The sequence below is a fragment of the Podospora bellae-mahoneyi genome (assembly GCF_035222275.1).
Source record: "Podospora bellae-mahoneyi strain CBS 112042 chromosome 1 map unlocalized CBS112042p_1, whole genome shotgun sequence".
NCBI lineage: Eukaryota > Fungi > Ascomycota > Sordariomycetes > Sordariales > Podosporaceae > Podospora > Podospora bellae-mahoneyi.
In genome coordinates, this window is record NW_026946359.1 from 4,127,340 (window position 1) to 4,152,578 (window position 25,239).

Here is a 25,239-nt window from a genome sequence, read left to right on the forward strand (position 1 = left end):
TAATTCTGATCTTTCTGCTGCTGATTTTGTGACTGCGAAGTTCTGCCTGTGCAGTACAACAATCGCCTTGCTCCTCCTGAATGTGAAAAGTGAGAAAGAATTCATGTTAGCGATTTTGCAAAGTCAATAACGCCAGATCTAGATACAGACTTTGATTTATTATGCCTTCCTCCGTTAAAACCCCAAGCCCCATTTCAACACAAAAATAGACAGATAGATGCTTGACCCGCTCACTGTATTCAAGTACGCCATGTAACAAAACAGCAAAAACACGATTCATCGGCCATGATCATCATGTAACCATAAAAGGGCAACTATCACACCCATGGATGCAATCAATCCTCAAGCCTTGAGCTCAGCCTCCATGCACCTGGTACACAGAACAACCGTCTCGCCCGGCGCTCCACGCCCCTCCTGGGGGAAAATCTGGCCGTCGTCAAACCCGCCGTGGCAGGAAACGCAGCGGAAGCACTCGTCATGCCACTCGCCGCCCAACGCCCGAATGTATTGTCCGATGACAGCCTTCCTGCAGGCGCGGCACTTGGGCGCCCTCCGCTCTGTGCGCTTCGTCTGGCAAGAGACACACCACGCATAGCCGTCCTTTTCGATATGCGTCATGCCCTTTTCAAACGGATCACCGCACTCGGCGCAGAAAAAGTGACCAAAATGCCAGTGTGAGCCCAGCGCCACAACATGTTCACCCATGATGGGCGTTTTGCAGTGCTTGCACCTTGGTGCAAACAGTTCGTGCCAGTCGAGGTGGCAGAAGAAGCGCAAGCGTTCGTCGCCGTCCTCTGCTTCCGTCTCGCCCGGCTTTTCGGGGAGTATCTCGCCAGCAGCGCGGCGAGAGATGCGCTCGAGGCGCTGGGCACGATAGTGATATGGCTCGGGAGAAATCTCCAGTGCCTCGAGGGAGGTCCCGCAGGAAAAGCAGGTGAAGCATTGCGGGTGGAATCGCTCTGAGTTACCTGCCAGTGAGACGAAGCGGCCCTCGATGAAGTGGCCGCACTCGTGGCAGCGAGCCGTCGCCCTGCTGCCCACGGGCCTAGGGTCAGGAGTCCAGTGTCCTCTAGGACGGGCTGCAGCCTGCCTGACACGAGGCGCTCCTGGTTGAGGAGTAGGGAGTGGCCGCCGCGAGCCGCCACTATTATTCGTACTCGCGCTGTCGTCCGGGGTCACGATCACGGGGATACTCGGACCGTCATCAGCATCGTCAGGCGCGATTACGATGGACGGAACTGGCGGGGCAGCGGGCGAGGAGGTGTCCAACACCGAAATCGATGGAACAGCAGGCCCATCTACTTGAATAGTGGGCGGCGCTGGTTGTGGGCGGCAGAACGGCGAGCGGCGCGTAGGTGGCGATGGGGTCGGAGAATCATCCGAAACAGAAATAGAAGGAATCGGCGGCGCTTGCTGCTGGGCTTCTTTGGACTGCTTGGAGAGGATCCGGCCGGGGACGAGGCACACGGGATGCTGGGCTTCGATGCCTCGTCCGGACCTCGTCGAGTCTGACTTATCGTCAGTAGCCTCCTCATGGGGCTTCCAATTCTTATCAAAGCTTACGATTGGTCGCCCCGGAACGTCACTGACGGCAGATGGCGTGGGTAGCGCTGGACTACGGTCTTTGAGCTTCATAGTGGTGGCCTGCCGAATCTCGTCGCTCCGAACCTCGATACCGTGCTTTCGAGGCACGTCCTCACGCACCACAGGAGCTTGTGGGCGCGAGTTTGTGGTATAAGCAGGATTCCTCGATTGGGTTGGAGGGTTGCGATGAATCTCAAATCTATTGATGCGCTTTTGGGGGGACGGCGGAGACGTGACCGCAACCGATTGTGCCTCGGAAGCAAACTGCACACGGTTTAACGGGTTCTTTGGCTTTGACCGCAGGGCCTGAGCTTTCCCATCTTGTGGGAACGGATCTTCAGCACGCTCAGCTTCCTGGCTGTCGGGTTCTTCCCAGATTTGATCACCAGAAAAGGGCTTTTGGACTTCGCCACTGATATTTCTCTTGAGGCTGCTTCGACGACGCCCCGCTGGCCGAGGCCTTGCAGGAGCCGCGACTCCGTTGTATGTCTTTGCATTCCGAGCCTCAGCTGAACCCCCCCGCAACGAATCGAGACTTCCTCGCCCACTGTCGACCGGATGAGCCGAGGTGAAAGACGAACGACTTCTGATAGACGCAGGCCCATCTTCACCTTCGCTCGAGCTGCTGGAAACTAACGCAGAAGTAGAATTTCTCGCCAGTCCAGTTGGAGCAACATCATTGCCATACATGCCCACGCTCGCCGTACGTGCATGTGCATAGCTGTCCTTGCGAAGGTGGGATTTGTATCGATAAGGGGTGCCCGGCTGAGGCACTTTGCCAGGATTCTGGTGCTGCCATACCAGCTCGGCAGCCTCGTCGAGAGCAGCGTTGTAAAGCCGCTTTTCATCCTCATCCTCGGCAACCGGCGCACCATCTTCCTTTACTTCCTCATCTTTGACTGTCATATCCTCCATAGCCTGCCGCAGCGAAAACACCTCCTCCTTTTCCATCCATCTCTGACCCCGTTCGATATAGGTTGCACTTGGTACGACGTCTGACGGCTTCAACGGCTGGACCGGGCGGTTCGGGTAATAGTCTCTCCCCCGGGTTCCCGCTGAAAATCTTGATGATATACTGGCGGACATGGACGGCAGACTTGCGGAGGGCCCTATCCCGCTGACTTCTGAGGGGGGCCCTTGCTGCTGGCTGTCGTTATGATGATGGTGGCGAAGTGATGATGTTTCGAAAGCTGGCATGGCTCCCATGGACGGCCGACCAGGGGGTAGTCTGGCTACATCTCGTTGCTTTGTGGGGGAGGTGGGAAGAGGACGAGCACCGCCGGGCCGGTTGATGCGGTTGTTGCGCAGGTCTGCCAGGTACGCGGCTACACATTTCATCAGCATCAGTTGCGGCGGCAGTCGCCAGATTGCATGCGCACATACCGAATTGCTCGTTCGACATGTACGAAGGTGACGGCGGCGTCACTTTCCGGGGAGAGCCCCGTTCCCTGGGCTTATTGTGTGCAAACATCAGTCCTCCTCCTGGGGTTGTAGGGCTTCGTTTCGGGGTGTTGTCGTCGAGGTAAGGATAAAACTATTGTGATCGTAGTAGCTGTAGCTGCGGTGCTGTGTCCAGTGTAGTGTAGATGGTCTCGGAAAGCAGGTGGAGAGGGCAGGCATCAAGACGTCAGGTGAATTTATGCTCGGACTATAATAGCTGGTTGTTTATCATATACAGCGGCGGTGTTTCAACGATGTTGCTAGGCAGGGCGGCGGGTGCGCCGGTGAGCCAGGGATGTCGGCGGATTGGAGGTGAGTCAAGAACGGGGAGGGGGGAAAAGGGCGAGAAAAGGGCTGGTCGAAGCACCTGGAGTTGCAGACTGGAGCTGTGAACAACAGAGATGCACCGAGATTTCGGCCCTGCCATTGGACCACGCAATGTGACAAACAACGGGGGTTCCCCAGGCGACCATCCACTTTCGGCAAGCGCTAGAACCTGGAAGATGCCGCGACCAAGAGTGCGTGCAGCCGGTACGTACCTGGTTCAAGGTTGGAGATTGGCGGCTGAAAGTTTAGAAACAAAAACCACGCGAAACAGGGATTTTCTAGAAGCCTTTTTAGCCTTGCCTGCTGTCAAGAAAATATGATGCGAATGGCTTCAGGGCGCCAGACAGAAGTGGCCGACGTGGCCTGCAGTGGACACATCTGTCATTGCCCAACAGCAGTCCACGGTTGCAGATATGCAAGAGTGCACATGCTGGTGCTACTGCATGTTGGCAAGCAAGCACCGACAGCCGGGCTCTCCCGCCTCCCCCGCACCACTTATTCCCGACTGAGGTGTTGGAAGCTGGATTCTTCAGTAGCTTTTTTTCTTGGAGCCCAGCTTTTGCCCAATCCGCACTGATGACTCTCTCTACCTTGAATACCTCATCGGAACCGCCAGTCTAGTGTACATACATGAAGCTTCTCTTCTGACGTTAGCTCTACCAGGCTTGGCATCTCTTGCCATGCCAGAGTCCAGACTGACCGCCCTGGATGTGGGTGTCATTTGAAGAGATCCGCTTTGCCGAGACGGGTTGGGACCGTCCAGGATCAAATCCATCGACCTTTGTCAGGTGGAGAGCAGGTAACAGGGTGCCCGTCCTCGGCCAAGTCCCAGGCATTCTCCCATATATTATGGACTAAGACGTATCGAGTCGGTATGGTGGTGTCTTTTTTTTCCGCAGTTTGTCATCCTTATTCCCATCCTAGGCCGGTGACAGACCTTGCGGATATCTTACCCGGTCTGTTGTTGATCGGGCATGAGGGGTCTCTCCTAGTTTCGTCTTCTTTTTATTGATTTAGTTTTGTTGCTGGTACTGTCTTTGAACTACCCACAACTTCTAGCGATTATTAATTGCCATGAACTGGATACGTCTCCCATAATCTCTTGGTTTTTTCTCGCTCGCTTTTTAAACCCTTCCCCAAGCCTTCACAATGATACCAAGTTCGCCTGTTCCAGGCAGGTTGCCGGGCACGTCAGCCCCTGAGACTGGGCTGGCCGATGTTGAGAGAACCACGAGATCTGGAAAGGAAGAGATAACAGGGGAAAGTGACTCTTCCGAAGTGAAAGAATTCAAGGAAGGTGGATATGGCTGGTTAGTTTGCTAGCACTCTACTATCAGTCTCCCTGCCAATCTGACTTCGTATTCTCTAGGATGGTTGTCTTCTCAGTCGCCTTGGTCAACGCTCATACATGGGGCCTAAACTCATCATATGCCGTGTTTCTTGCCTATTACTTGCGCTCTGGAGATATCGCTGGCTCTTCACCGCTTGCCTTTGCTTTTGTTGGCGGTCTCTCAATCTCGATCTGTGAGTCCATCCACACAGCAGCTCGCTTACCCAGGGTGCTTTTGACTGACACCTGTCACTCTTTTCAGCGCTGCTCGTCTCTCCACTGGTGACATGGTGTATAGGGAGGTTTGGAACCATACCTACGTTTCGGATAGGGGTTGTGTTCGAAGCGTGAGTCGGATCACTCTGATATCCAGCAATGCCACCATGCTAACTCTCATCAAGCATCTCATTTGTGGGAGCCTCCTTCTCGGCTCACATATATCACCTAATCCTAAGCCAAGGAGTGTGTTTTGGAATTGGTTTGGGGTTTTGTTTTACAGCAACAGTCGGTGTAGTGCCCCAGTGGTTTGTTAAGCGACGTTCCTTTGCTAACGCTGTGGCGACATCTGGCTCTGGATTTGGTGGCCTCACATACTCCTTGGCCACCAATGCCATGATAACCAACCTGGGGCTGCCATGGGCTTTCAGAATCCTCGCCATTGTGGCGTTTGTGGTCAACGGTGGGTGCAGCTTGATCCTCCGTGATCGCAACAAGGCGGTCGGGGCGAAGCATGTGCCCTTCCATCTGGATCTCTTCAAACTACCTGAATATTGGCTATTCTTGGGTTGGGGCTTCTTTTCTCTCATGAGTTATGTCATTGTTGTATTTTCCATCACGGACTATGCTCAACAAGTTGGCTTCAGTGCCAGCCAGGGTTCCCTGGCTGCCGCCATCTTCAACTGTAAGTGGGTCACTTCTCTTCTCTTGCTCAAACAACTGTGCATACATACAAGATGCTAATTCATTTGGGGCTGGCAGTATCGCAAGGCATTGGAAGACCTCTCATTGGACTCGCCAGTGACCATGTTGGGAGACTCAACGTCGCTGGCCTCGGGACGCTCACCGCCGGCGTAGTTACTTTCTTCTTGTGGGTCTTCGCCGGGAAGTCGTACCCAGGGTTGATCATATACGCCCTGTTCGGAGCGTTTGCCGGCATCATCTGGCCTTGTGTGGCTCCCGTTGGAGCTGAGGTGGTCGGTCTTTCACTACTACCTGCTGCTCTTTCAATTTATTGGCTTGTTCTCGTTCTTCCAGCCACCTTGTAAGCTTCCATCCACTTGGCCATGCATTTCTGCCCCACAGTTACTGACGCAAATCGCTGAACAGCGCCGAAGTGATTGGTCTGATGCTGAGAACATCTGGCGTTGATGGATACCTGAATGTCCAGATTTTCACGGGGGTCATGTATATTGCCTCTTTCGTGTCCAGTACGTTCCTTTTTTCTTCAAACCTGTCTGCATTGTCACAATACATTCTAAATGCACGCGTTCTTTCATAGTCTGGCTTCTGAGGAGTTGGAAACTTCAACAAATGGAGATTTTGGGAACAATGGATGATCCGCTGGCGGTCGAGGTGCCCAATGCTGTCCAGTCGGGGGCAAAAGCATCTGAAAAGGGGCGTCCACGTTCGTACATCATGAGTATGTTTGTTTTCAGGCATGTATAGCAAGCAACAAGTACAAAATAACTTCAGAATAATAGTTGGGAGGTCTGCGAATACAACCAACGGGCCCTGCGATACTACTTATAGGCCTTCCGAGGTGATCCGTCGATGTTAAAAGTCGTCAATGTCTTCTGACAAACCTATTGGATGCCTTGGAATGTGGCGATCTAACTTAAAATCTCTATCATCTTGTCCACAATGTGTATCCCCAGCTACAAAACTATTACACCACCCAACAAATGAGAAGTTGTCCCACACAACTGGCTTTTCTTCCCTTCATATTCATCTTCACCTTCTAAGCACTTGATAGCTCTATCGCCTTCGCCTTAGCCGCCTCGAAATCGTCAAACGCGTAAAGCGGGAGGCCACTTTCCTCGATGAGTTTCTGTCCCTCCTTCTCGTTGGTCCCTCGAATCCGTACCACGACGGGCATGCGTGGCGAGAGCTCCTTGAAAGCCATTATGATGCCGTTGGCGATCATGTCCCCCAAAGTCAGCCCGCCAAAAATATTGACAAATATCACCCGGACCCTTGGATCTTTCAAGATAACCTCGAAGCCGTGCTTGACTGTCTCGCTAGTTGCTTTCCCGCCAGTATCGAGAAAATTAGTTGCGTGGCCCCCCAGGGCATCGACCGTGTTCATGGCGAGCCCTGCGCCATTGACCAAGGTTCCGATGGTCCCGTTACCCTCCAATTTGATGTATATAATGCCACTCCTTTCCGCCTCGAGCTCAGAGGCATCCTCCACGGCTGTGTTTCTCAATTTCTGCAACTCGGTCTGCCGTCCGCAGCTTCGATAGGCTGCATCGTCAAAGCCGAAGCGAGCACCAACCACCTTGATCTCACCAAGACGTTCCACAATCTCTGTCTCCATCAGATATGCCTCCTTTTCGTAAAATATGTCTGATAGTCTGTGGACAAGACGGCGGAGAGATTCATGGGCACTTTCCTTGAGACTGATGTGCAGGTGACTGGCAACACGCTCAATGGCAAGCTCGTCTGGACCGTGGCGATAGTCGAAGGGGTAACGTTTTACCATCTTCTCGATCTGATCGTCATCCACGGTAGGAGCCGCAAGAATACACGGTGATCTGGTCGAACGATCGACCCCGATGGCTAAGAAGCGCCTATTGCCTAGCCCCGAGTAATGGCCGCAGTTAAGGCCTGCTTCGCGCAGCAGATCCATACAGTCGTCCTCGGACAATGTCAGGTGGCGCCGTTGCTGTGTGCACGGTTTTGCCAGAAACCGAGTCCTCATTTGAGGTCTACAGACAGCCGTGTGAATCTGTCTACGCTGGTTTCCCAATTTGCCGCGACCAGCTGGTGAGTTCACCCCGTGTGTAGACCCTCCCAATCTTGCCTTGAAAGCTTCACCAAACTGACCTGGGTGTGTCACCATTGTCACACCGGCAGACACCAGCGCTTCTATCTTCTCCTTCGCATCAGGTTCCCCAGCGATAGTGAAAGCTCCGGCATGACCCATGATACGACCGCGTAGCTCGTGAATCCCAGCGATAAGCCCGACTATTGGCCTATGGTTGAGCTGTTAGCTGACACAATCTGTGTAACAGCCATAATAAACCTACTTTGGAGTTTGTGTGCGAGAATGATAGTCTCGGATCCTATCCAGCGAGGTCAGTGTCAGCACACGAACACCGAATAGAAATGAAGGATTGGAAAAACAAGTCGGAATAATACCATTCGGCAGCACCCAGCTCACCCAAACCGCCGATTTCCCCGATTAGTGCAATAGCCTCCGTATCACTGTCATTTTCTAAGACAGTCAAAGCCTCCCTCAGGTCTGTACCGGGAACAATGTCACCGCCCACGCCTATACAAAGGCTCTGCCCAAGACCAGCTCTCGTGGTTGACGCCACAGTTTCATAGCTCAGCGTACCTGATTTAGCAATGATTCCAATTTTTCCTGGCGAGAAGCAAGGCAAGGGCTGGAATCCTGGGACAATGTGACGTTAGTTCTCAGTACAGTAAGTGCGGATGTTGATATGGACCATATGCACACCGATTCGACACTTTCCCACGGCGGAGATGATCCCTGGGGAGTTTGGACCGACCAGGCGAGACTTGGATTGAGTCTTTAAGATAGAATGAATCTTTGAATGTCAGAATATTCGTTTTGGGATTTTCAGCAGTGGCGGCTTGCTTACTCGAAGCATGTCGTGCAGAGGAATATGCTCTGCTACTGCCACGATCAAAGGAACCTCGGCTTCAATGGCCTCCTCGATAGCACCTGGGGCCTGATGAGCTGCTACATAGATCGCTGTTGCATCTGGTTTGAGTTCTTTCATGGCCTATCAGCTAGGTTAGCAGGGACTTGGGTGAGAGCACAGGCAGAGCACACAGACTGACTGAACCGTGGGGAGCACCGGAAGCCCGAGATGTTCTCCGGTCCGGCCGGGCCTCACGCCTCCAACAATGTTGGTCCCCCAAGCGATCGAGTCTTTGGCATTTGCTGTTGCCTGCTTGCCCGTGAAGCCTTGGAACATGACACGGGTGTGTGCTCCTATACGGAGATTGGGAAGAGTGTCGGCATAGCTCTGCAGTCTCACTGTTGTTCCAAAGTTTCGGCGCAGGGCTTGCTGCCGCGGCACGACGAATCGGGGCCCATATCGGATAGGCTGAACAACACGCATTTTTTGGGGGATAAAGGGGTTTTAAGTATTTCAGAGTGGTGATGGTGTATATGGGAGACAAACTCCCGGACAGGTAATATTGAATGTGAGCGCCAGCGCCTGTTGGCCGATCATATCCCACGATCAAGCCGAGGTATTTGAGTGTCGAAAAGAGGGACCGGTACCAGTCGAGCATCGACGAACAAGATGCGTAAGCCGACTTACAGCCCAGAGCAACCATGTGGACGTCCCCAGACCCCGCAAACTAGCCCCTGTCGAAAACGGCCGCATGGCATGGTGGGGTCATGTACATGTCATAACAAAATCACCACTGAAGCTCGCCCTTGACACCGTTGGTGTTGGCCCCAGCCTGGCTGGGAGTTTTGTCCTCCTTAAACCCCAGGTTTTTGAAGTCGTCTTTTGCCATCAAATTACTACAAGTCCAGAACCGTCAGCTTACCAACACAAGTACTGCCATCGCATCTTTGGCGGTTGAGGAGTGACGAACTGGTCCATCCGACACCCAAGATATGACTTGGCCAGTTGCCGGCATTCGTCCTGGTTGATGCCTTTGACCTTCTTGATACAGCTTAGGTAACTCATCATGACATCTTTGCACTCTCCTACAAGTACGAGCCATGAGTAAGACATATGGCAAATCATCGATCGGTCATGAAGTTGGACTAGACATACCGTCATGATCAAGGGGAAAACTCCCTCTCTGTGGTCTTGTGACAGGGGCGTAATGTCAGTATCGATTGTAAAATTACAAAACAGTGCCACTCACGGGGTGGGCTTGGTATTTGGGAGAGCCCCAGGACTTCCGAAGGTACTCATAGTGACTGGTGAAAGGCAAGTGTCTGAGAGGTTGTTCGAGGCAGCTGCGTACAGAAAAGCCTGCTATCGAATGGTTATTCTGGTTGAGATGGTTGGTCATTTACACTACCTATAGTTCATGAAGTGTCTGTTGCCGGCTGATCGAACCTGGTAACTCAACTGGGTGCCGGCCCGACTGCGGGATTACCTAAAGTTAGGTACTGGCAGCCACACCTAAGAACCCAGCCACACTCACACTCGAGGTATCAGGTGAGGTAGCAAGTGTAGCCTCAGGCATTACCGGCCGGCGGCCGGAAAAGCCCAAAGTCTTGTTTTCCTCACTGTTCTTCGCCAAGGCTAGCGCACCTTGTCCTCGGTGGGTCAGCCTGTGACGACGCGCTTGTCCGTATCGGTAATGTGCACCACTTCGCACAAGCACTTCAACCTCCAACTTTTTTGTGGCTACCCACTTGAACGGCCAAGTCCCGAATCGCCCCAATTTAATCCGCAGCTACGGAGTAGATTTTTGGCATCCACCCGCACCTTGGGCATGAACAGAGGGCATCCCTCGTCTCTCTCGAGCTGCTAACGGCCAGGCGAAACAAACCCCCCTTCCTCTCTCCTTGTCAGTCTTTTTTCTCCCACGAGCCGCGACCAGGCGTCCGCTGCTCCCTTTCTTTCCCCTCATCGACGACTGACGATTTGCCCTTCAGCCAGCAGTGCGAGCATTGCGTCCCACCTGCTCAACCCACCACACACACCACCACCACACACCACCTCGACTGGATCCTCGCTCGCTTTTCTCGCTCGCCCTGCTACCAGTAGCGCAGCTCCCGGTCCTTCAGTGGCCCGCCCAACCGACCTAGCCATCTCTCCTAGATCACCGCTTCAAGTTTCTTGTGGCCCTGCACAGAAAATCGCTATCATGGCCGCTCTCGGCGACGACCTGTTGGCGACTGTGAACAAGTTGCAGGATCTGGTCTTCAACACCATTGGAAATGACTCTCTCGATCTGCCCCAGATTGTATGTCCTGGTCCAGGCCTTTCTAGAGGTGGACAATGCTAACTGTATTCTCCTCGCCGTAGGTTGTCGTCGGCTCACAATCTGCGGGAAAATCCTCTGTGCTCGAAAACATCGTTGGGCGAGACTTCCTTCCCAGAGGCAGTGGCATTGTGACTCGCAGGCCCCTGATTCTGCAGCTGATCAACGTCCCCAGCGAGGATGAGGCCGAGGACCCCCTTGCTGCTAGCTACCGGAATCCTAACCAAGCTCTCCGGAATGAATGGGCAGAGTTCCACCATATTCCCAACCGGAGGTTCACCGACTTTGGGGATGTGAAGCGGGAAATTGAAAATGAGACGGCGAGGGTTGCAGGAAGCAACAAGGGCATCAACCGCCAGCCCATCAACCTGAAAATCTACTCTCCTCACGTCCTGAACCTCACGCTCGTTGACTTGCCAGGACTGACAAAGGTCGGTAACCGTGCTCATGACCTTGCTCTGTCGCGTGTCCTAACTGCTACACTCTAGGTTCCCATCGGCGATCAACCTACCGACATTGAGAAGCAGACTCGAAACCTCATCTCAGAGTACATTGCCAAGCCAAACAGCATTATTTTGGCCGTGTCCCCGGCAAACGTTGACATTGTCAACTCGGAGGCTCTAAAGCTCGCAAGGCACGTCGACGCCCTCGGGAGGAGAACGATTGGCGTTCTTACCAAGGTCGATTTGATGGACCACGGCACAAATGCGCTTGATATTCTTTCCGGCCGCGTGTATCCTCTGAAGCTGGGCTGGATCGGAGTCGTCAATCGGTCGCAGCAAGACATCCAAGGTAACAAGCCCATGGAGGAGGCATTGAAGTCAGAGATGGAATTTTTCAGGCACCATCCCGCATATCGGAACATTGCGACCCGCTGCGGCACCCAATTTCTGGCCAAAACTCTTAACACGACCCTCATGGCACACATCCGCGACAGGCTTCCCGACATCAAGGCTCGCCTCAACACTCTTATGGGACAGACTCAACAGGAGCTCGCCAGTTATGGAGACATGCATTTCAGCGGCAAAGAGCATCGAGGCTCGCTCATCTTGACCCAGATGACACGCTTTGCGACATCGTTCATATCCTCCATTGATGGTACTTCTACCGAAATTTCAACCAAGGAGCTCTGTGGTGGCGCCCGTATCTATTACATATTTAACTCGGTGTTTGGAAGCTCACTGGAATCGATCGACCCCACGTCGAATCTTTCTGCGCACGACATTCGGACGGCGATCCGCAACTCTACCGGCCCTCGGCCCAGCCTGTTTGTCCCTGAAATGGCCTTTGACCTGCTTGTGAAGCCGCAGATCAAGCTTCTCGAATCCCCAAGTCAACGATGTGTTGAGCTCGTTTACGAGGAGCTCATCAAGATCTGCCACACATGTGGATCCAACGAGCTTTCCCGCTTCCCCAGGCTTCAAGCTAAACTGATTGAGGTTGTGTCTGACCTTCTCCGGGAGAGGCTCGGCCCGGCATCGACATATGTAGAATCTCTGATTTCCATTCAGCGAGCGTACATCAACACGAACCACCCCAACTTCCTTGGCGCCGCCGCGGCCATGAGTCACGTTGTTAGCAACAAGCAAGAGCGGGAGAGAAAGCGCCTGATTCAAGAAGAGCGGGAGAGAAGAGAACGAAGGCGGCTAAAGGAGCTCGGCGCCAACGGCGCGGACACTCCCGCTGAGGAGGAGGAGGACAAGGGGACGCCAGAAAAAGAATCCGTTGCGATACGAAAGGCGGCTGCCAAGAACGTCCGTAGCCTTTCACCTGCGGTACGCGAATCTGCATCAGGCGGTCTTGCTGCTGCGCTTAACGGAGGTCGCTCGGACTCTCCTGCCCGGTTGAACGGACAAGGGTTAGGCAACGCGAAAGATTCGTTCCTTAACTACTTCTTTGGTAAGGATGGCGCCATTGTGCCGGGAGCACCACCTCCTCACTCACAAATGGGCCGCCATATCAACCAAATGTCGGAGCCTACCTTTAGCCAGAGCATGAGGCGGCAAGAAGAGAAGCCGATGCGATCTCCCATGATGCCGCTCAGAAGTGACGATAATCTCGACTTTACGTCCAAGACCACCGAAACTGTAAGTTGTCTAAACCTGTTGCCCCATAAGCTATCCTGTACCTGTGCCCTGACTCAATCATTGCAGGCCGATGGTAGCAGCGATCCAGCCATGACGGACCGCGAAGCTATGGAAGCGGAGCTTATTCGGGCGCTAATCAGCTCCTACTTTAACATTGTTCGTGAGAGCATTGCGGACCAGGTGCCCAAAGCCATCATGCACTTGCTCGTTAACCACTGCAAGGACGTGGTTCAGAACCGACTGGTGAGCGAGCTGTACAAGGAGTCGATGTTCGAAGAGCTCCTGTACGAGGATGATGCGGTCAAGAAGGAGCGTGAGAAGTGCGAGAAGCTGCTCCAGACCTACCGCGAGGCGGCCAAGATCATCGGCGAAGTCGTATAGCCCCAGTATATTCGGGGGTCAAGGGGGAAAAGGGTGGCTAGTTGGGCAAGTGGATGGATGTCTATACGATGGAAATGAACGGGTTTGGGTCTTTCGATTTTGCATGAATTCTTCTAGACGAGTTCTTTTTCCCCCCACGAAAAACCAGTACACAAGGCAACTAACTCGGTTCGGGTGGTCAAGCGAAAATTAGTCATGGTTTTGTGTAGAGTTGAGATGGAAGGGGGTGAACTAGGCCATTTTAGCTATTGCCTCTCCGCCATCATGTGTACATAGGGGCCGATCAAAACTACTACTTCTCAACGGTGTTTAAACATGGCAGCCTCTCTCACATGTTACGTGCATGCGGGACGAAAAAGCTTATCTAATACATGGGTGCACGCACCCAGTCCTTTTGTTGGAACTTTGGACCCGACGCGTTCCAGACCCACTCCCATTCGGCAGCTTCCATCCATCCCTTCCATCCAATTCAATCCATACTTAAACATTTTCGGCTTTGGCAAGGCTGTCAACCATCTCATCCATTGCACTCACTCACTCACTCACCGCAACACCATCACCACGTCTCTGACCAACGCTCACCAGCCCTCGGCTCTGCTGACTCCCGTCCGCCCGTCCGTCGGTTCTTTTCTCTCCCACCAGACACGCTCCATCTTTCCGCACCTGGTGCCCTCGTTACGCGGTTTGACTTGGGACATTTCTGGCTCTTTCCTGCCTGCCTATTAATCACAGCCAGCTCCGTCCGTCTAGCGACGCTCAAGATGCTGGGCTCTCCAACAGATCAACTGCACTGGTAGCCGAGTTTTTCTGGTTGCCCGTGGTGGGCTCCTATCCTCTGCATAGGAGCCGTCCGTCTTATACAGGCAACGACGCCATCTTCCTCAACGTCGTTGTCAGTCTACCAACTCCTCCTTCACTCCATCATCCTATTTCTCCCTGCCCCCCCCCTCCTCCCCACTCAGCAGCACCGGACAAGTGTTTCCATTCTCCTTTCTGTCGCCACCAATTTGGTGCGACGTTGTTCTTCTCGTTTCTCAAATGGCCTCGAATGGTTTACATGGAGCTGGCCATCCAATGGCTTCTCGAGGCCCGGAGCTCCCAAACGCTGAGGCGCCCGTGTTGACAAGGAAACGCAAGTCATCTGGGCTCGAAGCAAAGTCGGATGCATCTACGGAAGTTTCATCTCAAGAGACGAACAAGAAGGTCAAGGTGGACAATGACTGCGCCGAAAGGAAATCTGTTGCGGTGCCCATACCGGTGGATCGGTCTGCTCTTCCCCCAGAGATTTGGCATCGGATATTTACCTTCTGTCCGCCAAGGTCATTGGGTAACTTGTTGTCTGTCAACAAACTCTTCAACCTATATCTTGACCCAAGTTCGAAGGTTAGCAAAGACGCTCCCGCTTCTAGCAGCAGCGGTGCTGTTGCACAAATCAAGGCCAACAGTATCTGGCAGGTTTCCAGACGGCTCTTTTGGCCTTATATGCCCTCCCCATTGCGCTCCAAGACAGAACTCGAGATGTGGCGGCTTGCTTGCTCTCATAGGTGTCATTACTGTGGAAAACTGGATCCGCGGAAACAGACTACCATGCTTGATCCTCATCTTCGAGGTCCCGGAGAAAACGGGGTAGCTACCATCTGGCCATTTGAGACTTGTATGTGTGCAGCGTGTCTCTTGAAGCACACCATCAAGGTACGATCATTCCGCGCCTCCTCTCTGGGAGAACCTTCAGTTTGACACCGGAAAACAGGAGCTCGATTTAGATCTCTCACCCACTATCCCTTCCTCAGTTGTACCCGCGCTCTCTTTCGTGTACCTCACAAGCGACCTTCAGGTCCTCCCGGCTACTACTTTTGAACAAGGTCAGCTTCCTGTCGAAACACAGGTCACCAAACGGTTCCTTTCCTCCGAGATTCAAGCACTGGAACGTGAACTTCTAGAGGTCAGAGAAATGGGCCCGGGGACGGTGACAGAATGGTTGAAGGGACTTCCAGCGCGCGGTAGCGGCATCCGACAAGAAGTCTTGAAGTGGGAGAAATGGGAAAGTCTCGGTGGGCTTGCAAAAATGTGCTCGCAGCTTTACCCTGGCTACGTGAAAGACGTTGTGAGCACTCTGCCTGCCTCCATGACGCACGCGCCATCTTCTGATTTTTCATCTTCGATGCTGCCAAATCAACCATCCTCGGCTGCCACCCGTCAGCAGTTTCCCCATATTCGTCATGAACGCACCGCGGCTGAGGTTGCTGAGCTCAAGGCAGCGCGGAGAGCCGAGATTGAGCGACGTGCGCTGCTTCTTGAGCCCCCCTTGGGCCCAAACGTACTCCGGCACATCCCATCATTCCAAGCAGCTATGCAGATTCCTCATCCTCCTTTTGACGATAAAGCCTGGGAAGTCCTCAAGCCGCGGCTCTTGGCTCAACGAGCTGACGCTGAACAGCGAGAACGAGAGAACGCAGCCGCCATTCAGGCCAAGCAAGACTCACATCTTGAAACGACTCTTGCTAGCACAAAAGAAGCCCGGGATCTGATCGACAAGGCTTGGGAAGATCAACAAGGGCCTCTTCGAGAACGCATCGCCGGGTATGCAGATGAGATAATCAGAGACGGGTGGAACAATGGCAAGGTCACCAAGGAAACATGTGCCAGGTTTGCGGTTGAGGCACTTGGCTACGTGCGTAAACGATTCTACGCTGAAATTGCCAAGGATGTCGATGCTGCAAGGTCTGCCGGTCAAACACCGCCCGTTGATCCTCTAGAGGGTCCCTTCACGCAGAAGCTCACACTGGAGAATATGAAATGGATTTTCGATACGAAAATCAAGCCCATCACAGAACGCTACCACAAGGAACTTTTTTATTGCAATGGCTGCGAGGGGATCACCAAGACATTCGGGTTTGAAGGTGTTATACAACATTTCGCCGCAAAGCACACAAGCGCTCTCAGTTCGGGCAACATCGTTGTCTACTGGCGAGCAGAATGGCCGGAACATCCTCCATTTGCGGCAGAGATCCGACAGGTTCGCCATCAGCCTTTCTTTGCGCCCACCCAACCTGTTTTTTCCGCCACCGGTCCTCCATCCTTCCCAGTCGGCCACAGCTACCCTCCAGCACCACTTGCACCTAATCATTTGCCAACATACCCATCGGGCCCATATGGGTATGGAAATTCAGCCTACAATGACCCTTATCAGCCGCCACCGCCGCCGCCGCCGCCGTACCCCTTACAGCCACATCAGATCGTGCCTTCCTATCCGTCTCAGCCTGGGTATGAGCACCACCAGTCTTACCCAGCGCCATCTGATCCATATCCGCCTTACCAGCCGCCTGTGGGTCAATACCCCCCAGGCCCTGCTTCAGCTACCGATTCATCTCATCATTACCCGCAACAGCCTCCCCAAGGCAACCCGTACGATCATGGTTATCCACCATATCCAGTCGCCCATCCTTACCTTCCTTCGGCAACACCACACCCCGATATGCACAGAGCAAAACTTGAGGATATAGCCCGGAATTCGCGGGAGGTCTGGCAAGAACTGGGCAACATACGAGGACTTCCTGGCAGTGTACGCGTCTTTGTGACAATTCATCATTTGGTCAAGAGATTCCACTCTAAATTTTACGAACCGCCCGCGCTCGCGATTTTTATCGAGGGGCTCTCGAACAACAAAGACATGCGTCCTGTTCGAAACGTGAACGACCTGATCTGCAAGGCTTGTCATCTTGGACTTGGTAACGCTGCCACGGTAGAGCAAGACAGAAAGAGCTTCTCGCTGCCCCAGCTAACAAATCACTTCCAATCCAAGCACGTCAAGCCTTTGCAGAGTGCGCATGCGCCTCCTATGGATTGGGCGTTGGACATGGTGTTCTTACCGGAGCTAGCTCCGATATCGAATCTGTACTCTGCAATGTCAGAGGTGCAAAAGCGACTGATAGTCGAAGCTTTGCCAGGGATCTTTGAACAGCAGGGTCCGAAGCTTGTGCCTGCCGATGTTTATTACGGACAGCCAGCAAGTTCCTCTTCTGTGTATCCAGCCGCCCAGGAAGTCCACAGTGCCTTGCGGACCAACTCATCACAGGTCTCGTCGGCTGGTGCATATGGTAACACGGCCCCGTCGTATAGTCATTCCGGAAATCTCTCCAATGATGTTCCAGCTATCACAACCCCTACTGCAGCGTCTGAAAAAGCCTCGGGGCATCCCAGTGAGGGTGGCGGGCACGCCTCACAGGGGTCTCGACCTGCCAACCGACGCCAAAACGGGCTTCAAAATGGAAAGAAAGCATCTGGCAAGAACAAGCGCAAGAGAAACCAGGACGGGAGGCACTTTAGAAGGGATGAGTCCAGTACCCGGCGCAGAAGCACCAGCGATAATCCTGACACTTCCTCGTCGAACAGAGTGGACAGAGCTCCAGTATCGATTACTTCTTTTGGAGGCTCGTCAGGCCAGGATCGCACCACGGTGGGCAAAGATGCTACCGACCTTTTAGCGGCTTTGGAGTCACATCTCACCCAGGTGCCGCGTGGGCCCGTGTATCACAAGAATGGGACTGCTCCCGCAGCTGGGGAAACTCTTGGTAACGCCGCGCAGCCCCATGCCCGGCAGAGTGGGGATGAAGATCAGTATCGCTATTTCGAGCCATCCACTCGGCAGAGGATCTCAGTTGATAAGCGGGTCGAACAGCAGTCCTCTTATCATTCAAGAATAGAAGTCGAACGGCCTGATCACCGGTCCCCAACAACTTCGGACGCCATCAGACCTTCCGGGTACGCCGCGCCTGAGGAGAGATACTACACCCGGTATGATCGGCCCTCTTATGTCTTACCCGCGGAGCCGGAGCGAGGCAGTGGGCTGAGGCTGTTGAGGGAGGAGTCTGACTATCCGAGATACCGCGACGGGCCGCGCAGACCGATTAACCCGGCTGATGAGATTGTTGAAATTGTACACGTTATCGAGGGAGAGCGTTCATATTATATTGAACGACCGGTTCGGCGTGAGCCCCAGACACGCTACGTGTTTGAAGAGCGAATAGTTCCTCATCGTGAGCCAGTTGACCCCTTTGCTGAAGGTGGTGGGTATGAGGCCTGGTACGCATCGGCCACTCGGCCTGCAGGATCGGCTTCAGAGATGAATATGGCTAGAAGATTCAGCATGGCACCAGAAGGGAGACGAAGGACGGACGGAGGAGTTACGGTCAATAATTCAGCATACCTAGAGGAGTATGATCCTCGGTTTCCGGCGGCCTAGCTTGCTACCTCATATCACAACACGAGGCTCAAGTTGATGGATGACATTGTTTCTGTATTGGTCTCAATCAATGCATATATATATATATATATGAATACCCAACTTTGGGAATATCCTGATAGTATGGGCATGACTGAGATGATGGAGCATGAAAAGTGTTGTAATCACAGGTGATGTAGAACAGCACTGCTAGCCATCTCGCATTAAGCAGGTGATCTCGAAGTGTCCCAGAAGTTGGGTGGGGTTGATTTCGAGCTGGACATCTGGTCTTCCCGGATCCACAACTCCCCCCTTTCACCCAAACTCATTCAATCCAGACCCTGCATTAAATAGTCTTCCATCACCAATTTACTCCAAGTGCAAATGCAGCGATCACATCTCTCAACTCTTCCCCCTGACAGTTCCGTCACTGCTGACATGACATTCACGCACACTCCCAAAAGCTCACAGCGAAATGGCCAAAAGGCTCGGGGACACTGGGCAAACGAACGCGAAGTCATTTTTCTATTCATCGTCAACATTACAGTGGATTGTTGATCATAGCTCATTTCCATGAGCTCCCCACCGATGCCGCCGCACAGGGGACAGTGTAAGATCGGTTGGGGTCCGACTCCCATGACGCCGCACCTGAGCTGCTGACCTTGACAAACTTGTATTGGATTTTGGTCCCAGGGGCAAGCTTCAGAGTCCCGGTCCAGAGAGGGTTGTTGTTGGTGTACTGCGATGCGTTGAGCGCAACGCCGTTGGTTGGGTTCCAGTTGCCGAGAGCGGCCACATTTCCAGTGCTGTTGGGTGGGAAAAGACTTGTTAGTATGGTTGCGGTGAAAAAGAACAGAAAGAGTGGGTGGGGGTTTATGACATACACCTTGACTGAGTCGCCGAAAGACGTGGACACGAGGTGGTTGAAAGTGATACCGACCGTGGCTAAGGAGCAGCTGGGATTGGCTGAGTGAATTCACGTAAGCTCTCTGCCTCACCGGTAGATTCAAGAAGAGCATACCTGTCGGGGTGGCAGTTGGGGCAGCGGTCGTTGATGTCGCGGTCGGCGGGCCAGTCAGGGAAGGGCAGATGCCACTTCCGGCGAGGCGAGAGGCCGGGTAGAGCACCCTTGAAACACCGCCATTGAGCGTGACGGTGATATCACCACCTCCATCTGTGGTGTAAGGGGTGCAGCTCATGACATCAATCAAGGCCTGGTTGGGGGTGAAGCCAGTGGCCGAAGAGACCAGGGTAACAGGCACCGACGAGGAGGAGCCGGCGTTGGTGTAAACACCGATAACCTGAGCTCCTGTGAACCCCTTTCGGAGAACAATGGTGCGGCTGTCTGAGTAGATAGTATGGGCGTTATATGTGAGGTATTTCGAGTCTTGTGAGATGGCGTGCGACCGAATCTGGTTAAGCTTGGTGATCCATTGGTAGAGTTCCGAGCTGGTCGAGTAGCCCGAATACCAGACAGCCTCGCGATTGTTGGGGGTTCCTGTACCGGCATAGTGTTGCTCTTGTCCCTGGTAGATGATGGGGATACCTATGAGTTGTTAGTGAACCACCACGAACAATTCAAGTGATGAGTGGACTAATACGTACCATCCTTCAGCATCGTGACAGCGATTCCCTAACAAAAGACCTGTGTTAGCGCTTGCTCGGAAAGATAGGGTTGGAGATGCCTCACATTCTTTGCCAGCGCCATATCCTTGGTAAAGGAAGCGAAGCGCTCCACGTCGTGATTCTCTAGGAACGAGCCCCAAAGACTGAGATCCTTCGCAACGCCCTTGATTGTATCGAGACCAGCCACGAGCGCGCTCATGCTACCGCTGGTGGACTGGAAAGCCCGGAGAATGTAATAGTAGCTGAGATGTATGGTCAGAAATGTCCTTTGATCAGCAAAAGAGACATCGACTCACCTAGGATAATCAAAGACGCCATCCATGTAGTTTTGGTATGGCGCGACATAAAGAGCATCGCCATGGTACACCTCACCCGTCAAGTATACGCCCGCCGCGGCAATGAATCCAGACCAAAACGATGTCTCGACATGCTTTGCACTGTCGACTCGTAGACCATCACTGAACAAAATAGAGTTAGTTCTTCATTTCGCTTCATGGCACAGGTTGAGGGCCCGTACATGGAATAGGTAGAAACAAGGTGAGAAATCCACTCGTTCCAAATCCGACGCACATTGGGACTATAACAAGTCAACACAAAGCACATAGCGAATGGTGCTTTCTCGTGTGTGCTTACTCTGATGTCCGAAGATCTGGGAGACTGACGGTGTCGCTTCCTTGCCAGCATCTTGCCGTATGTTAGCTCTGCATAGATTCTGCGAGCACCTCGCGCAAAACACAACAGTACGTACTGTTCGACTGAAGTTTGGCTATTGTAATTGATCCAACAGGGAGGGTGATAGTACGAAGACTGCGGAACACGGTATCAGCAACTGAAATCTTGTTAGGCCTTAGAGTCTAGAGGTATATACCGACGAAAAGGGGCTGAGAGCACCATAGTCAACACAGTTAGCACAGCCCATGTGCGCCATGTGGTTGGTGACAATATCCACCATAAGATACTACGTAATCGTCAATATGGTTAGCAGGGATGTCCCTTCTGTCCACCCAGCCCTACCCAACAACTATGGTGGTTTCTGAAGAGCAGAAGCTGAGGCTCGAGTCAACAAACGCACCATTCCTCGCGCGTGGAGCGCCGCGGACAAGGCCTTCAGGTCGTCCTCGTTGCCGAACGCTGGGTTCAGAGCCCAGATGTCCTTGGCCCAGTACCCATGATAGGACGATCTATATTCGCGTATTTGTCAGCCCTCAACCAAAACAAAGATACCACTTTCATAGTGAGTCATAGCAAAGCGTTGTCCTTACCCATCCCTTGAGTTTCCATCAATCTGCTTGACAACAGGCGAGATCCAAACAGCTGTGAAGCCCATGCCTTGGATATAGTCTAGCTTCGAGATGAGTCCCCTCCAGGTCCCGCCGCAGTACACTTGGTGAGTGGTATCGCATGGTGCTGTAGTCGAAAGATCGGTGCGGGCGAATCGATCAGTGACAACCTGGTAGATAGACTGCTTGCGCCACTCTGCCGCTGAAAGTCCCGAGACTCCCATCACTCCACAGAGCGCTGCCCCTGCGGCCAGGAGCCGCTTGCCGAAGTTCAGGGTGTACATTGTGACAACAGCGAGGTGCTATCACTGAGAACTTCTGCGGCGATGGAAAGAGAGCCCGTCAAGGAGGAGTGGGTGAGCGAGGAAGGGAAAAAAATGATCGGTGTGTGAGAACCGCCGAGTTGAGTTATATCCACGGAGCTGAAGCTGAACTTGAAGCCAGCCCCCTTATTAAGTACACCATCCTCGAGACACCATGGCAAGCACTTCCTTGATGATGATTAGCAAGTGTCAAATCCAAGTGGAGTGTCAAGAATCAGATAGAGAGATATCCATCATGATGGTACCGTGAACGTACCAACCATACCGCAGAGGTGTGTAGAGAAGCATGTAACTATGGCCCAGCAATTGGCGCGCCCAAATTCGGTCCGTTACGAGACCGGATACAAAACTTGTTCAACCGTAGACTGGGCATATGACTAGATGCGGACCTGATCTCGACCTTCCATTGACGCTGCACTCGGAGCCATGTGTCTCGAAAGGGCCAGATACCGTACCAAGCCGGCAGCCGCACGCATTCCCGGCAAATGTTGGAGATCCGGGGCCCCGCCTCGACCCCTGAATCTGTCTTCCAAGGGAGCGGCAGAAGGCCCGAATGCGCTGCCGACAATGCCTTTTCTCTACACCACCTTCCAATGACGAAAAGTCGTCAGCGTACATAAAATGCGGGTAGGGGCAGTGTAACGTGCGATGAAACAAATCTTCGGCATGGCAGCCTCGGCTCTTTGCATTTTTTTTTTCCAACGTTCGAGCAGCTAGCACACACTGATAGTGGTAGTAGTTATGACAGTGAAGGATGAGAAGGGGTATTATGATATACAACCCAGAGGCGACCTCAAACCAACCCACGCTTTTCCCCTCTGTCCTACTGATTCCCACACCTGGCCCAGGAAACCCGAACAAACTACCTTCCCATGACGTATTCGACAAGCGGTCTCAAACAGGCCCTCGGCTCTCCGTCAACTAGATGTTGTGATATCAGTCCGGATTTCCATAAAACAGAGACCCGTCTGGTCGTTGCTGCAACGTGTCAGCGTTACCAGAGAAAAAGGTGTACGTTTCTCCACCGAAGTTGGCAGTCTGGGTGTAGTTTTCGAACGAGTCCTACATGTAGCGTACTGCGTCAGCAAAGAAGCAAGAGTCGGGCCGGTGTTGGCACAGGATGGTGGGACTGCTCACCCAGTCAAAGTTGCTTCCAAAATCCATACCACTGTGTGCCATGCTATTGAACATGGAGAGCGGAGACTGCACTCCATCCAGCAACGAGGCATTTGCAAAATCAGAGGCGGCCCCCGCGTCTGATTTCAGTCCCAGATCAAGAGCCGAATAAGTGGTACCCCCAGGACTCTGGACAGTGTCGAATGCCGAGGACAGGTTGCCGCTCGGGGGGTTTCCACTTGACAGCATTCCCAGCGTCATGGCGGCCGAGTGCTCCGGCTGCGACACCCCCGAGTCGACTGACCCGAAAAAATCATTACGCATCACCGCTTCGGGCGGACTTACTCCCACACTGTCTGGCCGAACGAAACTCTTGATCTTGGCCAGCATGACCTCCAATACGTTCGAGGCCTTGACCGCCTCGATCGAGGTGTCAACGAGCCCCTTCCAGATCTCTATCGTCTGCTCGAGGCTACGGATCATCTCCTCCCGCTGCTCGCGAGTCCAAAAATACAGACTGTGGGAGCTCTGCCGCTCCCCAGACCGCTGCGCCTCGTTATCAAAGTGGAGATCCAGAGCAATGAGCATTGCGGGAAGCAAGAAATCTTTGGTTGCCACCGAAGTGACATACCACTTGATCGACTGCAAGCGCCCGTTGGGCTGTGATTCTCTGTGCAAGGTCGCCAGATGCCGCAATGTTTCGAGGGATGCCTCGATGGCGCTGCGACGAGAGTGAGCGTACCGGGGATTGTGCCTTGCCCTAGGCAGATATTTTCTGTGAAGAAGACATATAATCTTCAGGTGAAGGATATCGATGTTGAACCGCGCGATGATGAGTGTGAGCGGGTCATGGGAGCCCTCGAGTGGCTGCAACTTCAGGTGAGGTGGAAGCTCTGCCTTGATGTCGCGCAACTTGGAGTCATGCCGAAGGATTTCGTCGTAATGAACTTGGTTCTTGACTCGGCCAGTTATCTGCAGGATATTGCCGAGCTCCAGACAAAGACGGATCTTGACGATCATGTAGCTGATGGGTGTGGGCTCGGAGCTCGGCCTGGACGGAGGTAATACCTTTGTATCTGGGCCAAACTCTTCGTCAAAGATGTTGTGTGGCATCTCCGTGTCACAGTCATGGTCATTGATCATGCTTGAAAGCGATACTTGATGTGAAAAGAAAATGTCTGTCGTCCTGACCAAGGCCCATGTTCTTCGCCTCATCTCCTACATTCCACGTGGCGGTTAGTCTATGATTTGAGGGAGAAATCATTCTCAATGGCTCAACTTACGGCTTGGAAAGGCGTGATGGTTGTGGGAAACCACTTACCATCACGGTGGTATCCCATGCGCAGTGCCACCCTCGTGACGAGCGATATGATCAGCCACAGGCCCAGATCGGCATCCCAACGGGAAGAATACTCGCAAAAGGCATAGAGGATCATGGTCTCGACGGTATACTCGGCCGGTTTGGTGTAATCGCCCGCTATCAGGCACTGCACGGTTCGCAGTCGGTACTCGTCGGCCAGCTCGAGCGCTCTCCCTCTCCACTCTGGAGGCTCGTCCCCGACCTTGTGGTATGAAAGCATAGCCAAGCACAAGATTGAGTAGAGCAGCCCTAGCCACATGATTGGCGTCTTGGATGGGTCCTGCCAATGATTTCGAAGTTGTTGGTGAAAGGTGGGTGCGTGTATGATGTTGACAGCATTATCCATGGAATTGAAATATCTCCCACACAGCGTCAAGACGGTCGACTTGGGTGGCAGTTCAGCTCGAAGCTCAACTTCAGTCGCCGGTATAGCCCCCATTAGCAGCGCGGGTGGAGCCATGGCCGTGGAGGGCTTGCTACGCTTGACCTGCTCATAGCTGTTTTCCAGCTCCTTCCTGTGGGATGCGAAATAATTCTTGACCTCGGTGATATCGAGCAGAATGGTGTGCCAATGCTCTTCTCCGAGGTAGATATGTTTACTTTTCGTCGGGTCAACTTTCAGCACGCCAAGCGACTTGGCTACATCTTCGATATCGCTTTCATCTTCATCCTGCATCGCATCCTCCAAGTGCGTATCGACTTTGGACGTAGCAGAGTTATTGTCTACCGTAGAGGGTGTGGCGTTGGAAGCAGGGTCAGATGAGCTTCTGTTTGGAACTGAAGCCGGCGATATCTCAATGTTTGCGCCGCCATGCATCAATGATAACACCAGTCCCTCAAGCCTGTCAATGCGATTTTGCATATCATCCGGCGTTGGTTCACCCTGGTTCTGGCCCTTTTTGCGTGACGTCGGGGCGGCATAAGAACACGCATTTGCATCGGATCCCTCGCGCTTCACGCAATTGCTGCATGGATGAGACCTGTCACATTTTCTAGAAAAAGAGTGTGAGTAGA

At 53.1% G+C, this 25,239-nt stretch overlaps 8 protein-coding genes across 8 annotated transcripts; 3 read left to right on the forward strand and 5 right to left on the reverse strand.

Annotated features, from left to right (window-relative positions):
- On the reverse strand, window positions 1-3,735 carry QC761_112630 (uncharacterized protein). The gene is made up of 2 exons (XM_062874546.1): window positions 2,968-3,735; window positions 1-2,909 (listed from the first exon to the last, which is right to left on the reverse strand). Exons 1-2 carry the CDS (start codon window positions 3,053-3,055, stop codon window positions 343-345), a joined length of 2,655 nt encoding a protein of 884 aa, XP_062737686.1. The 5' UTR covers window positions 3,056-3,735; the 3' UTR covers window positions 1-342.
- Window positions 3,034-6,482, forward strand: QC761_112640 (uncharacterized protein). Its single transcript, XM_062874547.1, has 7 exons — window positions 3,034-4,661; window positions 4,721-4,875; window positions 4,944-5,028; window positions 5,083-5,582; window positions 5,660-5,942; window positions 6,008-6,108; window positions 6,180-6,482. The coding sequence occupies exons 1-7, from the start codon at window positions 4,501-4,503 to the stop codon at window positions 6,344-6,346; spliced, it is 1,452 nt and encodes a 483-aa protein (XP_062737687.1). The 5' UTR covers window positions 3,034-4,500; the 3' UTR covers window positions 6,347-6,482.
- QC761_112650 (uncharacterized protein) lies at window positions 6,371-8,994 on the reverse strand (the record flags this gene model as incomplete). The annotated part of the gene is made up of 6 exons (XM_062874548.1): window positions 6,371-7,875; window positions 7,930-7,965; window positions 8,042-8,297; window positions 8,364-8,454; window positions 8,509-8,652; window positions 8,707-8,994. The coding sequence occupies 6 exons, from the start codon at window positions 8,992-8,994 to the stop codon at window positions 6,639-6,641; spliced, it is 2,052 nt and encodes a 683-aa protein (XP_062737688.1). The 3' UTR covers window positions 6,371-6,638.
- A 304-nt stretch (window positions 8,995-9,298) lies between these two features.
- COX19 (Cytochrome c oxidase assembly protein cox19) lies at window positions 9,299-10,064 on the reverse strand (the record flags this gene model as incomplete). Its single annotated transcript, XM_062874549.1, has 4 exons — window positions 9,761-10,064; window positions 9,667-9,701; window positions 9,434-9,596; window positions 9,299-9,407 (listed from the first exon to the last, which is right to left on the reverse strand). Exons 1-4 carry the CDS (start codon window positions 9,808-9,810, stop codon window positions 9,299-9,301), a joined length of 357 nt encoding a protein of 118 aa, XP_062737689.1. The 5' UTR covers window positions 9,811-10,064.
- Window positions 10,057-13,299, forward strand: DNM1 (Dynamin-related GTPase protein; the record flags this gene model as incomplete). Its single annotated transcript, XM_062874550.1, has 4 exons — window positions 10,057-10,813; window positions 10,876-11,262; window positions 11,320-12,918; window positions 12,985-13,299. The coding sequence occupies exons 1-4, from the start codon at window positions 10,715-10,717 to the stop codon at window positions 13,297-13,299; spliced, it is 2,400 nt and encodes a 799-aa protein (XP_062737690.1). The 5' UTR covers window positions 10,057-10,714.
- Window positions 13,300-14,337: 1,038 nt separating this feature from the next.
- Window positions 14,338-18,541, forward strand: QC761_112680 (uncharacterized protein; the record flags this gene model as incomplete). The annotated part of the gene is made up of 2 exons (XM_062874551.1): window positions 14,338-14,991; window positions 15,050-18,541. 2 exons carry the CDS (start codon window positions 14,338-14,340, stop codon window positions 18,539-18,541), a joined length of 4,146 nt encoding a protein of 1,381 aa, XP_062737691.1.
- A 39-nt stretch (window positions 18,542-18,580) lies between these two features.
- On the reverse strand, window positions 18,581-21,710 carry QC761_112690 (uncharacterized protein; the record flags this gene model as incomplete). The annotated part of the gene is made up of 12 exons (XM_062874552.1): window positions 18,581-19,326; window positions 19,405-19,486; window positions 19,542-20,066; window positions 20,126-20,153; window positions 20,211-20,388; window positions 20,443-20,604; window positions 20,664-20,723; window positions 20,780-20,830; window positions 20,895-20,953; window positions 21,015-21,104; window positions 21,219-21,327; window positions 21,409-21,710. 12 exons carry the CDS (start codon window positions 21,708-21,710, stop codon window positions 19,086-19,088), a joined length of 1,887 nt encoding a protein of 628 aa, XP_062737692.1. The 3' UTR covers window positions 18,581-19,085.
- A 1,101-nt stretch (window positions 21,711-22,811) lies between these two features.
- On the reverse strand, window positions 22,812-25,087 carry QC761_0013980 (uncharacterized protein; the record flags this gene model as incomplete). Its single annotated transcript, XM_062871964.1, has 2 exons — window positions 22,812-24,083; window positions 24,149-25,087. 2 exons carry the CDS (start codon window positions 25,085-25,087, stop codon window positions 22,812-22,814), a joined length of 2,211 nt encoding a protein of 736 aa, XP_062737693.1.
- Window positions 25,088-25,239: the final 152 nt, after the last annotated feature.

Bases quoted from the DNA above. Each gene is read 5' to 3' on its own strand.
- QC761_112630 (XM_062874546.1), bottom strand. From the start codon at position 3,055: ATGTTTGCACACAATAAGCCCAGGGAACGGGGCTCTCCCCGGAAAGTG. The intron at 2,910-2,967 runs GTATGTGCGCAT...TGAAATGTGTAG, and splicing joins CATGTCGAACGAGCAATTCG to CCGCGTACCTGGCAGACCTG.
- QC761_112640 (XM_062874547.1), top strand. From the start codon at position 4,501: ATGATACCAAGTTCGCCTGTTCCAGGCAGGTTGCCGGGCACGTCAGCC. The intron at 4,876-4,943 runs GTGAGTCCATCC...CACTCTTTTCAG, and splicing joins CGGTCTCTCAATCTCGATCT to CGCTGCTCGTCTCTCCACTG. The intron at 5,943-6,007 runs GTAAGCTTCCAT...ATCGCTGAACAG, and splicing joins CTCGTTCTTCCAGCCACCTT to CGCCGAAGTGATTGGTCTGA.